This window comes from Micromys minutus (assembly GCF_963924665.1).
Source record: "Micromys minutus genome assembly, chromosome: 1".
NCBI classification, from domain to species: domain Eukaryota; kingdom Metazoa; phylum Chordata; class Mammalia; order Rodentia; family Muridae; genus Micromys; species Micromys minutus.
This window is the reverse complement of record NC_137969.1, coordinates 46,278,164-46,291,540: the sequence shown is the minus strand read 5'-3', so window position 1 is coordinate 46,291,540 and position 13,377 is coordinate 46,278,164. Positions and strand designations below refer to the sequence as shown.

Below are 13,377 nucleotides of genomic sequence, written 5' to 3'. Positions count from 1 at the left end.
AGCCCAGGATGGCTTTGACCTTCCGATCCTCCTGCCTCTGCCTCTGGACTGTTGGAATTACAGGTGTGTGCCATCATGCTCAAGTAGATTGTTAGGTTCTTCTTACTTTAAAGAATGCTGGGGATATTTACAATGTTTTATCCTAAGTACTACTGCTATTTATTTCACAAATTTTCACCTTTTTTTCCATGCATACACAGGAATTAGAGAGTGTGTGTGTGTGTGTGTGTGTGTGTGTGTGTTTTGCTTTGAGACATGGTCTCATATATACCCAGTTAGTTTATAATTTACTGTGTAGCCAACCAAAGCCCTTAATTAAACTTGTGATCTTCCATTTCTACCTCCTTTGTTCGTGGTAGACAAGCATCCTACCACATGAGCTGTGTTCTAAAGCTGTGTTATTGTCGTTTTTTGAGATGAGGCCTGTGTGTAATGTTTGTAAGCCTAAGGCAGTCTTGCCTCAGCCACCACACCTAGGATTATAGATGTGTACCACCATGCCCAGCTTGGTTTATAGTCAGTCAGGCATTTTTTTTTTTTTCTAATTTTCTTCACCTGACTATTACTTACAAGGATGTTGTTTGATTTCCAAATATTTGCAGGTTTTCTAGATACTACTTAAATTACAGATTTGGTCATTTCTAATGTTCTGTGTACATACTCACTGATTCTTCTGCTAGTTCCAAATGTCTTACATAGGAAGACTCCGTGTTAATTATGATTTCTGCTTTCTGTCTCTCACTGTATGTTTAATAAAGAACACTTTTTTTTTAAATAGAGACTAACTAATCCTTGGGTGATGCTGCCCACATTCAGGGTGGATCTTCCCTCTGCAGTGAAGTCTCTTTAGAAGTATGCTCCCAGACACACGGGCAGAGGAATGTGTCCTAAGTCACTCCATGTCCACAGCAAGGTTGACAAGGAAGACCAGGGCTCACTTAGTGTTTCCTTGCTTCTTAAGTTCTCCATAGATTTTTACTTGTTTTTCCAGATCCAAATCTACCCTCTGACACTTAAGCCCAGTAGTCTGAAGCTTGAGGCATGTGTATCTTAGAGGATGAATTCAGTCAGAGTCACAGAAATCCCTATCATCTGACCAGCAACAGCTCTTTCATGCAAGCATAGGTAGCCTGTTAGGAGACAGGGTTTCTCACATGGGCATAGTTCAACACTCAGCTAAGTGTTTAGAGTTATGCTCATATTCCTTCTATTGCCAGCCTCTCTGTTGCTTTGGACTGTGTTGTTTTGTCCCTAAACTGGTCCAGGTTGGGTTTTTCCCTGTGGGAAGTATCTTTAGACAGGAGGACCCAACATCCATAAGTTCATATCTCACATCATTCTCAGATATAAATTGTCTAACTCTATGCGTAGCTTTGGTTATTTTCCAGTACTTTCTGGTAATTTTGATACTATTTTGTTGTTTTCATATCAATTAACTTAAAAGTCATTGCCCCGCCCCATACCATATGATTACTGTATGTCCTATTATGTCTTCTGGCCAATGTACAACTCTTGATTTAGTATTATCTTGCCTATTCTTACTGTGGTATCCTCGGGCTCATTACATGAGCATCATTTCTTATAGGTTTCCCATGTGCAGTAGTGACTAGTTTGTCCTTACAGCATGACAAAGCAAAGTGTGGAAGTCGTGCATGAGGAAGTGTGGGAGAGTCCTCCAATGCATTCTTCTTGCCTTTGTGCTTTGCTTTCAGAGTGTTGTCCTTCCCTCCATAGTCTACTTCTCTCTTGGCAGGATAGACTCAGGACATTGACTTCAGAAGCCAATATTCCAGAATATAACTTGTCCTAGCCTGCTTCCCAAACCATTCCTGCCTTGCCTCCTTCCTGAACAAAACTCATTTGAAAGCTTTTGTGTATGTAGTGATGCTCTTTTCCTTATTCTCAAATTGCATTTTTCTGAGAAGTTGATTCCATAGTCAGATTAGATAAATATGTAGTTTCCCTGACATTTTAGGCTAGTACACAAAGCCCTGTCTCCCAAATTTTCCATCAGGTACAAAAAAGAGTAAGATTAGAAGAGCCCTGTGCAGTAGCTGCAGTCTGACTTCCTGTATATGTGGGGTTTATGTAGACATCCAGGGTCCCTCTTCCTCTCTCTCGTCTTGGAAATAGAATTGGTGAAGTGTCTGCTTTATTGAGAAGTGGCGATAGCATTGGAAGGGATAGGACTCTTGTTCCTAATACTGTCCTTTGTTTATCAGGGAAAAAGGAGAAGCCAAAGAAATTTACTAAGCCACCAAAAAAACAGTTGTCTTCACCCTGTTCTCAAAAGAAAGAGAAGACACTGGAGAAGGTGACTGTCTGATTTTTAAGTCCTTATAAGAAGTAAACAAGCAAGTATAGCCAAGACAAATGTAAGTGGAGCAATGAAGAACCACAGTGGATGCTAGCAGTGTTAGTGGATGAGAATCTACATGGCCTTTGGAAAAGAAGGGTGTGAAACAGAGTACAGGCATGATACACCATCCTCCATATGAAGAGATGGGAGTGTGCACGGGTTTCCTTCCTTGTGCATGAACCATGTGCTCCATGCAGAACTGCATAAGCAGTTGGTAAGAGTGAGTGCTCCCAAGAACTTGATATGGAAAGGACTTCTGCAGATACTTCGCATTATATGTGCTATTTGTCCTTTTGAAATTTTAATCAGCAGTCTGCATTTGTAAAAAGTAAAGACACTTTTAAAATAGAAGTTAATTCTATTTTATTATCTATAAAATTCACTTTTATTTTCCTGTGTCATAGAAGAGATAAAATGTCAGAGCTGATAGAACAGTAGCAGTTGCAGGTGACTGAAGAGAATTCCTGAGTTCCAAATGTATTAAAGGCTAGTTCTAAGATGAGAGATAGCTCAACAGTTAGTACACTGGCTGTTATTCCAAAGGACTCACGCTCCGTTTCCAACACACATGGCAGCTCACAGCTGTCTAGACTTCCAGTTCCAGGGGATCCAACACCCTCACATGGAAGCAGGACACCAGTGTACATAAAATTAAATAAAAAGAGAAGACCCACAGTTATATTGGATGGGTTGCACATTCATCTTAATTAAGTGCTGCAGATGGATTAATTTTTTGAGATTGCATAAGTTTAATATGTATTATATATTTAAGCTTGTTAATATTATAAGCTTATTAATGTAATCTTTATTAATATTATATAAAATAATCATATAATGTATAATATATAATATATATTAATCTTTATATATATTATATAAGCTTAGCATAAATTCAGCAGATAAAGTTTTTTTTTCTTTTTGAGGAAACTTTTTAACTTCTCTGAAGTTAAAAAGGTCAGTTCACTATTATAGGTCTTTTTTTGCTGCAAGACTTTCTTTCCTTATTTATTTATTTATTTGTTTGTTTGTTTGTTTGTTTGTTTGTTTGTTTAAATGGAGTCTCACTGTGTAGCCCTGGCTGGCCTGAAACTAAGTTGACCAGGCTGGCCTCTGCCTCATGCAGCCCTGCCTGCCACGTTGGGATAACACAGGCACCACCACTTCTAGCTGTTGCTGCAAGGTTTAAATGAAATAACAGTTCTAGATGTACTTGGATTGTGTCTCAAGCTCAATAAATGTAAATTTTTTTATAATTAAGTAGATTGCTAATTAATAAATATGTTTTAATTAGACAATGTTATCTTTTTTTTTTCCAAGTCAACTTCTAGAGATGTGTCTCCTTTTGTGTAAGTATTTGTTCCTTGATCCAGTTGGAAATCCATTCTTGGTTTTTGTTTGCTTGGTTTTTCATTGTTGGTGGTGGGTTGTTTGTTTGGTTGTTTGGTGGTTTTAACACAGGGTCTGTGTTGAAGTGCAGTAAATTAGCATTAATACTTGTTCCTGTTGGATTTACTCAATAGTGTGAGTATGCAGAAGAATAAGTGGGACGCCACAAGATCCTTGAGATTCAACCAAGATGCACAAAGAGAAGATGGTGAGTCATTAGCTGAGTAACATACACGTCAGGTAGAATAACAATGTGTGTTAGGTGGTGTGGGCAGAGGACAGTGCCAGACGTCCTGAGGCTGGACTTATAGGCAACTATGAGCTTGACATGGGCCTGACATGGGTGCTGGAGACCAAACACGACAAACATGGGCCCCTTCCACTACCTTACACTACCTAAATCCTGTCTCTAGCCCAATGAATTGTCTGTCATAAAGCATGCTGAGTGCCTTTGACGTTTCCACATGTGCACATTCTCTAGGCACCAGTGAGAGTCCATTGGGTAATGTGTTGTTTATTCATCTGTGACTTTAAGCTCTCGTAGACTTTGCTTTTTACACATTTTACTGTGAAAATTAGTAAATATGTTATAGGCTGTGTCTTAGGCTTGTGTTCTTACAACAGAATACTCAAAGCTGAGTATTTTATAAAGAAAAGTTGATTTAGCTTACAGTTTTGCAGTATCAGTATCTCCTTTGCTCTGTTGAATCTCTTCTGGCTAGAGTCCTAGCATGGTAGATGGCATCCTAGGGAACATGTATAGGAGGAAACGGTCACATGAGAAAAGGGGAGCAAAAGTGATTGTTTATAACAACCTGACCTAACAGGAATTAAACAGGTCACAGTAACAACACTGATCTCTTAGGACTGGTGGCCCCAGTGAGCTAACCACTTTCCTCCATGCCCCAGCTCTCTAAGGCTCCAGCACCCTCCATGTCACTATAGTAGGGATCAAACTTACAGCACACCATCCTTTGGGAGACATACTCAAACCACATCCAGCAATCTAACTATTAGCCAGTTTTTACATGCTACCTTAAATTATTCACAAATATATAGAATTATATACCTGAAAAAATAACAAAGCATATTTTCATAAACTTGTGTTGATTACAGTCTTTCTTTTAAAAAATGAAAACTATGTTATTCTCATGAAAAGTAATGTTCTATTTTTTTACCTTCAGATCAGCGGCGGATGTCTGAAATTACAGGGCATCTAATAAAAATGAGATTGGGTGATCTGGACCGAGTCAAGGCAAAGGAATCAAAAGAAGTAAGAATTATTTACCAGTATGCTATACTTATATAAAAATGTCCATCCTAGTTTTATTTAATCACGAAATATGAATAAGACAATAAGTAACTATGTCTTACTTAGGACTTCTATTGTTACTGTAACCGTTAGTTATAAAAAACTTGCTTAGCTAAAAGGCCTGTAAACTTGTGCACATATATGAATGCATACACGTGTGCATCACTAAATTAATTGTGCAAAAAACTTTTAAGTTCTTAGCTTCAGTACTATAGCATGATCCACAAAAGAATAATTAATTAAAATTCACCAAAATTAAAAAGTTTTCTTTAAAACCACTGTAAAGAGAACTAAAAGACAACTGGTGTTGGTGGTGGGCTAGCCAGAGCTATATATATACTGACACCTGTCTCAAAAATGAAAAAGAAAAAGGAGTAATAGACAGCTCATACATAGTAATAAATTATGTGCAAAACATCTGTCTGATAAATCATTTCTGGAAATGAAGGGTAAATGTTGTAATTATGTTATAATCTCAAAAAAGCTCAATAACTCAGTAGTAAAATGATCCAATAAAAATAAATAGGCAAACTGGGCATAGTGGCCCATGCCTTTAGTCTCAATACTCAGGAGGCAGAGGCAGGTGGATGATCTCTGTGAGTTCCAGGCCAGCCAGGATGACATGTGAGACCCTGTCTTAAAGTAAAATAGTAGAAGCTGGAGAAATGGCACATCACTTACAGGCACGGCTGCTCTTCCAAAGGACAGATGTTCAATTCCCAGCACCCACAAGGCTGCTCACAACCCTCTGCCTCTCTGTCCCAGGGGATCTAAGGCCCTCTTCTTGTTTCCAAGGGCACTACATACTTGACACATAGACATGCAAGCAAAACAGCCATACGTACACAATAATAAAGTAAAACAATAGCGAGTGAGTAGACTAGGCACAGGATTAGTTAAGCATCTTGAAGAAAGGGCTGCAGGTAGCAAGTAGACATGAACAAATGGAGTATTGTTAGTCATTAGAAAAGTACAAGTTAACATCTCAGTGAGTCCTGAAGTTTCTGTTCAGGAGCTTGTGAAGATGTCAAGCAAATGGATTCTGCTATACAATTTGTAGAAAAGCAAGGAAATGGTCATTCTATAAAATAGTTTGATGATTTTTCATAAATGTAATGCATTTATAGTGGCATTATTCATAATTGTGAAAAACTAGAAAGATCCCAAAATGTCCTTTACCTGGTAAATGTGACAAGAAAATTCTGAGATTGCTGGATTTAAAGGGGCTAGAAAAGAGACAGAGGAAGCTTAACTCACAACAGCACATGTGCATTGTGCACACCTATAGTCTCAGCACTTGGGAGGGTGAGGTTGGATGACAGCCACGATTGAATACTTTTATTAATTTACTTATTTACTTACTTTATATCTTTACTACAGAACCCGCCTCCTCCCAGTCCCCCTCTCACACACCCCTCCCTCAGCTCTCTCCTCCCCTTCTCCTCTGAGAGGGTGGGACCCCTTGGGTATCACCATGCCCTGGCACCTCAAGTTACTGCAGAACAAGGTGTACCCTCTACTACTGAGGGCAGACAAGTCAGACCAGTTAGGGGAACAGGATTCACAGGCAGGAAACAGATTCAGCAGTAGCCTGTTCTACTTGTTGGAGGATGCACATGAAGACCAATCCGCATATTGCTACATATGTGCAGGGAGCCTGGGTTCATTCCATGCTTGCTCTTTGGTTGGTGATTCAGTCTCTGGGAGCCCCCAAGGGTCCTGGTTAGTTGACTCTATTAGTCTTCTTGTGGAGTCCTTGTCCCCATTGGGTCCCTCAGTCCTTCCCCTAACTCTTCTATAAGACTCCTCAAGCTCTATCTAATGTTTGGCTATGGAACTCTATGTCTCTCTTCATCAACTGCTGGGTGGAACCTCTTAGAGGACAGTTCTGCAAGGCCGCTGTCTGCAAGCATAGCAGAGAATCGGTTCTTGCACATGAGATGGGAATTAAATTAGGCCAATCATTGGTTTGCCGTTTCCCTCAGTCTTTGTCCCTGCACCTCTTGTAGGCAGGACAAATTTTGGGTTGAAGGTTTTGTGGACAGGGTGGTGTCCTTACCTCTCCACTAGGAGTCCTGACTAGCTACAGGAGGTAGCCACTTCAAGCTCCATATCTCCTGCTGGTCTCATCTAGAGTCACCTCCATTGTTTCCTGGGGCTTCCCCCCATACCCTAAAGATATTTGACCATCCCACAAGGACACTTGATCAGCTGTGTTCAGTTGAATACTTCTAATTTTCAGGCTCATTGGTCACTAACCCAGCTCCCCAGTAGTCTTACTAATAATGGAGCTGTGCTCCAGGACCTGCCCTTGCTTTTTTCTCTAATTTCTCTAACAGCTCACTAAACCCTTTTTCAAAGAACCCTCAGGCTTCAGAGTATTTGGGTGGCAGGGATATAATTTCGTTTATAGAATGCTCTCCCAGCATGCTAAAGGCCCTGTGTTTGATCCCTGGTACTACACAAAGCAGATGTGCATACAGTCCCTGCACTCAAAAGGTGGGGGCAGTAGGTCACAAGTTCAAGGTCATCTTTGCTTATTTAGTAATTACAAAATCAGCCTGTTCTACATAAGACCCTCCCTAAGGGGAAAGGGGAGTTTGGGGTTTAGCAACATAAAGAAAGAATAGAGTCAGAGAAATCACTGAGTGGCTAAAAACAGAGGAGACCAGGAGCTCAGATTCTAGCCCCAGACAGGAGCCATCTGTGCTCCTGTGTGCTTAGAGCCTAGCACCGAGAGTGGAGCCAGCAGGGCTGGCTGACTGCAGCCGGACTGAAAATAACTGAGTTACTGAGTTACAGGCTCGGTGAGAGACAACGCTGGAGGACTGTGATACCTTTCTCTGGCCTCCACAGGAGCACAGGCACACAGAGTAAAACCTCATGTGCACATATATTTCTCAGCATGGACAAATCTGTACATTGTGCTAAGTTAAAAGAAAAAGATTGGGGGCTGGAGAGATGGCTCAGTGGTTAAGAGCACTGACTGCTCTTCCAGAGGTTCTGAGTTCAAATCCCAGCAACCACATGGTGGCTCACAACCATCTATAATAGGATCTGATGCCCTCTTCTGGTGTGTCTAAAGACAGCTACAGTGTACTCACATATATAAAATAAATAAAATCTTTTAAGAAAGAAAAAAAAAGATTGAAAGTGTCACATGCTGTATAATTCCATATGCACTGTGCTGTGGAAAATGCTGACCTGTATGAAGAGGACAGCGTCTGAGTACTGAGGGATGTGTTAGTGGATTGGCCTCAGACAAACTGGGGATGTTAGGTATAAGACTGGTCTGTGTTCATTATATAACTGTATACATTTGTCAAAGAGCCAGAACTATGTACTTAAATGGTAAGTTTTACTGTACATAATACATCACAAGCCTAAGTTTTATAGATCAAAACTAAAATTACTTTCTAAATTTGGAAGTATGTCATGTTATGTGTTAGACTTTATTTCCTTGAAGGTAACTTAATTTTCCTTCTTTGTTTTACAGTTTGCAGGAGGTATTTATTCTAGGCTTGAAGCACAAATCAAAGCCTCAGTGCCTGTCACTGCCCGGCAAAACAGCTCAGACAAAAACCAGAGGTAAATCAGCAGGAAGCAAGCAAATGCCTCTAGCTTTGCAGAGTAAATCATGTGAACACCAAAAGCATGTAGTATGAGTTCAGTTTCTTATTTCATCAAAGCCGGAACTGACATTAACTTAAAATAGTTTTAAAAGGTCATGGGCACATGAACATAAAAGGTTTAGTATTTTTTAAGTTTTCTGCTTATTTGGTCATTATCTCCATTCCAGTCAGCTGATAAAATGAGCAGGGCAGGGCTGTAGTAGGCAGCCTAGAGGTTTCCTAGTTCTTTCTTAGCACCCAGCACACTGGGTCTGACCTCTCAACACCAAACAGTAACTACAGTGAAGTAGTAATAATCGCACTGAATAGTTCTGTTCACTCAATAGCATGGTTTGGCAACACTGCCATACTATGTGTGGATTGTGTGTTAATGTATATGGGCATCCCGATATCTTTCCTGTTTCATGTTAATTCTCTGATCATCCCCACCCCATCTCTTTTCTCTGTTCTCTCTCTCTCAGTGTAGAAATAGGCAGAGTGTGTTGCAGAGTAGAAGACAGTATATTCTCAAGCTATGAAAGTGATCTTTGACCAGAGAGGACACTGTTCATCTACATTTTAAGTAGGCCGTGCATTTTTTTCTAAAGTCTCTTGAACAATCAACTTTCCTATGCCTTTATTCTGCCCAAGTGGTTAAAACCTGGTTAGCTCGGCCCGTTTACAAAGAAGGCAACAGAATATCTATTTATTAGAAACCTTCCTGAGTATGACAGCATCTTACTTCTCATAATAAAATTAACTAGTAAGTCTTGTGCCATTTGCTATCACAAATTTTCTGTTAGAACATAAGTTACAATGTGGGCACAAGTGTGAGAGATGCTAATGTACCCGCTCTGTAATTCTGAAACCTACAAAGCTCAGAAATCAAGTCTGCTCAGACGTCTGTGCTCAGTTCCCTTGACCTGCTGTGATGATCGCTGTGCCTTTTACTCTTCTCACATCTAATCGTTCGCTTGTTCCCTGAAGCAGCATTGTGTTCATTCGTTCATTACGGATCTGCTCCTGACCCGAGTGCAGTAGACATACTAAGGCAGCAACAGCATCCTGTTGTTCTAGAAGCAAGTCTGACTTTGTTTTCTGTTTAAAAAACCTAGGTCTAAAAGTCGTTTTGGTCAAGGGCGTCCTGCATAAAGCATCCTAAGTATAAAAACAGCGAAGCACACTCTGGACATCTGAAACGCTCACTTCTTGAAGATCTTCAGACAGTGACAGCTAGGTGCTCTCTGAGTTATCCCTGCAGACCACATAAATCATACTACAGTGACTGCTAGGTGTTCTATTATCCCTGCAAACCACAAAATCATGCTTACATAGATATATAGTTATGTCTTGTTAAAATCTTTATATATAAATTTTCTTATATAAATTTCTCTTTGTATAATTCTAGGCTGTTTAGAAGATAATTGCAAACTTTACATGGTTAATATTCCTAATATCTGTTGCCCTTTATTTATTTGACAAAGAAGAGGCCTAACTTGTCAAATAGCTAAGTTGGTAAGACCCTAAGAAATTAAGGCTACAGGACGGGTAGTGTTACTATGCATGTACACTGATCATTGTATGTTTGAGGACTGCTGAGTCTTAGGCATAGCATTGAGGAATGAATTTCGTATGATGAAGTGTTCAGTGATGTTAAATGTAGTTTGTATGGATATTAAGGAGTGACGGATTTCAACGCTGTGTTAATAGAGTTTCAGGGTGAGGCTATTTCAGTCTTTCAGTATTACAGCATGGAAAGCACAGTGTTAATTCCCTTCTGTTTCTTTCTGTTGTCATGGTTACCTGTAAATCACATGAGCCTAAAATCTGGTTCTTGCCTCTCTCCTTTATGAAGCTATGACATTCTGAATCTCCTAAAGCAGCATGTGCTGGGTTGAGGTAGTGAGTCACTTGAGTTCTGTGGCACAGTCAGGCGTAGGCTTCTCAGACACATGCATTCTCCTAAGTCTACTTAACCTTGTCACAGCTTATGATGCTACTTACTTAGAGCTCCCAGATAGATGAGATGGCTGGAAAATTCATATGTTCAAATAAAACTATTTTATAGATCAGGTTTTATTTTTTTCTCACAAGGTAGATAGCATACTCAGGGAAATTTTGTTCCAGACTGTAAGCATGTACTAAGTTATGTGTTTGAAAATTGTTTATAGGTCTCTGAGAACCATGAGATGCTCAGTTTCTGTTTAGTTTTTCTTTGCCTTGTGATTTACATCTTCAAATTATTCAGAGAATAAATCTTTATAACATGTAACAGAACAACAGTTGTAAAAGAAAAATTCAAGTCTTACACCTAGTTCACACGAAAAGAAATTATAATTTTTAATATCTTTTAGTTACTATATGAAGCTCTTAATTACTTGATAATTATGTTTTTAGCATCTATTTGGAAATTTTATTCTGGTATCAGATGCTTTTCAGATATCTGACACTTTGGAAATAGCTTATATCATATTTATTTTCAAGAAAGTATTTCTTCCTATGTGATGTGTAAGTCCCGCGAGTTACCAGCCTTATTGTTGGCTCCTGGGTTCTCTGATCGAAGGGTTTGGATTTATATGTGTGAGCAGCTTGTGATCATTGTAACTAGAAGGGAATATGTCCCTTTGATTTTCACAGATGATAAAAGTGCCCATTGCTTCCCCCAGAGGGGGATGGTTTACAGATTGGTGTTAACAGACTTTATTGAAATCTGATTTCACACAGAATGTGCTTTCTATTTTGTATCTATCTGTGATACATGGACAGGCATGTCTTCTGCCAAGTCCTTTAAGGTTTTCCTTACATTAATTATGAATTCAAATGTATTGAAATAAATGGCAATGACAAACACTGTGGAGAAAGTCCCTTGATCTGACTCATTCTGCTGCCCGAGAGACTGGAGTGCTCTGTGTTCTGCATGTTCTCCTGGAGAATTAGCCATGAAAATCTTAGGTTTAAGGTCATGATTGGAGTGTGGTGGCACACTCCATCACTCTGGAAACTGAAGCAGGAAAATCCCCATTCAAGACCCTGCCTCAGAACATTTAGCAAAGCATTTAAGGGTTGGAATACTCCAGAACACCAGGTAGAAAGTACACTTGCCTCAGATGCACAGAAGCCTGATTTGATCCCCAGGAACACAGGAAAGGTGATTTGGTGACACAGCGGCTACAGTCACCTGACAGCACATGAGTTACCTTTCTCTGCAGTGTTTAGTCAGGAACTGTGAGGTACTTAATTGTTTGGTACCTGATACTGAAATTGGTTTTTGTTTTGTTTTGTTTTTGCTGATGGCAAATTTAAATAAACATTTAAAAGCCTTTTGTCTCCAAGCCCGGGCAGTAATTCTTCAGCCAATTCTTCCTATCATTGAGCAGCTCCCAGGCCAGAGGCGCTGGGTTAACAGCCAGTCAGTTCTAACGGCTCGCCCTCCCAGTCTCCTAAGATCCGTCTATACTGAGAAACTAATTCTGGACTAATGTTATAGAGTCACCGGGAGTGAGTAAGTTAGTAGGTGTAAATAATTAATATTGTGCTTTCTGGCTTATAGTAATCTCTCCATAAATACCATGTATTGTTTCATTTATGCTATTATTTGTTTAGAAGGTGGCTTCAAAATCTTTAAGATGAAAGTCTATTGTACCTCTTCCTATAATTTGAGTTACGGAGAACATGTATGTGTTTAAGAAGAGTCATTACTTAGCCATTTTGTCAGAACCATCCCCTAAGCCTTCTGCTAAGTTGGTTTAGCAAGAATGCCTACCTTCTACAATGCCCCTTGTCTGGTTTTCATCTCTGGGAGATTAGTGTCCTTGTGCGGGTGACAAGAATCTGATTCCATCACTTTAGCCAGACTCATTCTTCCACAGATATCTCCTCAGTCTTCCATCCACTGACTGTACTGCCCCGGCTAAAACTCCTTCAGGCTATGCTTAGAGTTGAGCCCAGTTCTCCATTACAGTGCTGCATTGCATTGGTCCCTGTACCTGCGGCTGTGGCCATCAGAGTGTCTTTCTGTTGTACTTTAACAAGTGCTGCTGAATGTTTTTTTTGTGACGTGTGTGTGTGTGTGTGTGTGTGTGTGTGTGTGTGTGTGTGACAGAGAGAGAGTGCGTGTGCACTCGTGCATGCCTAGGAAGGAAGGAAGGATCTCCTGAACCTGTTTCTCTCCGTCTCACTGTCCCTACCCATTTCCCTTACAGAAGTGCTCCAAGTGCTGACTCCCCTGACTGTCACTACGTTGCATAGTCTGTTACGAGCAGCTCTGGTGACTTAGATCCCAGTAACTCTGTACTCACACTTTAGTACTCACAAATTGCCATCTGGTTTACTCTGTCCAGCAGGGCACAGCCTAGATGAGTCAGTTTCCACTGCCTCAGCTTCTTCTGTGACCACATTCTGACTACCTGCTCCCCCCAGACATTTCCACGCCACAGGAGCTGTCCCACTGTCCACACGGCACTTTCATATAAACCACATTTCAGTTAGAAGTCACTTCCCATCATGGAACCCTTCCCGCTGCCCAGTGGAAAGCCAGCCCTGCCTCGCCATAGGCTGTTTCTGTCTGGCATGGCTCTGACACAGCGCTTGTTAGCATGGCTCCCGTTACAAACTGAGCTCCACAAGAACCATGCAGTGATTAGAGGACATGGCTCCAAGTTGTGCTTCCCTGGTGACATGACACCTTCTGGGTGTCTCTCTGAGGCCTG

The 13,377-nt window shown here is 40.4% G+C and overlaps 1 protein-coding gene across 3 annotated transcripts in view; it reads left to right on the top strand.

Annotated features, from left to right (window-relative positions):
- Positions 1-11,909, top strand: part of SANBR (SANT and BTB domain regulator of CSR) — a 53,945-nt gene extending 42,036 nt beyond the window's left edge. For 2 of the 3 annotated variants that reach the window (XM_080933031.1, XM_080933030.1), the window contains 6 exons: positions 2,223-2,314; positions 3,677-3,705; positions 3,880-3,953; positions 4,930-5,018; positions 8,554-8,645; positions 9,784-11,909. In XM_080933031.1, coding sequence (XP_080789157.1) covers positions 2,223-2,314; positions 3,677-3,705; positions 3,880-3,953; positions 4,930-5,018; positions 8,554-8,645; positions 9,784-9,820 — 413 coding nt within the window. In that variant the 3' untranslated portion in view covers positions 9,821-11,909. The remainder of the gene's footprint in view (positions 1-2,222; positions 2,315-3,676; positions 3,706-3,879; positions 3,954-4,929; positions 5,019-8,553; positions 8,646-9,783) is intronic. The other variant, XM_080933032.1, reaches the window with a different exon arrangement.
- Positions 11,910-13,377: the final 1,468 nt, after the last annotated feature.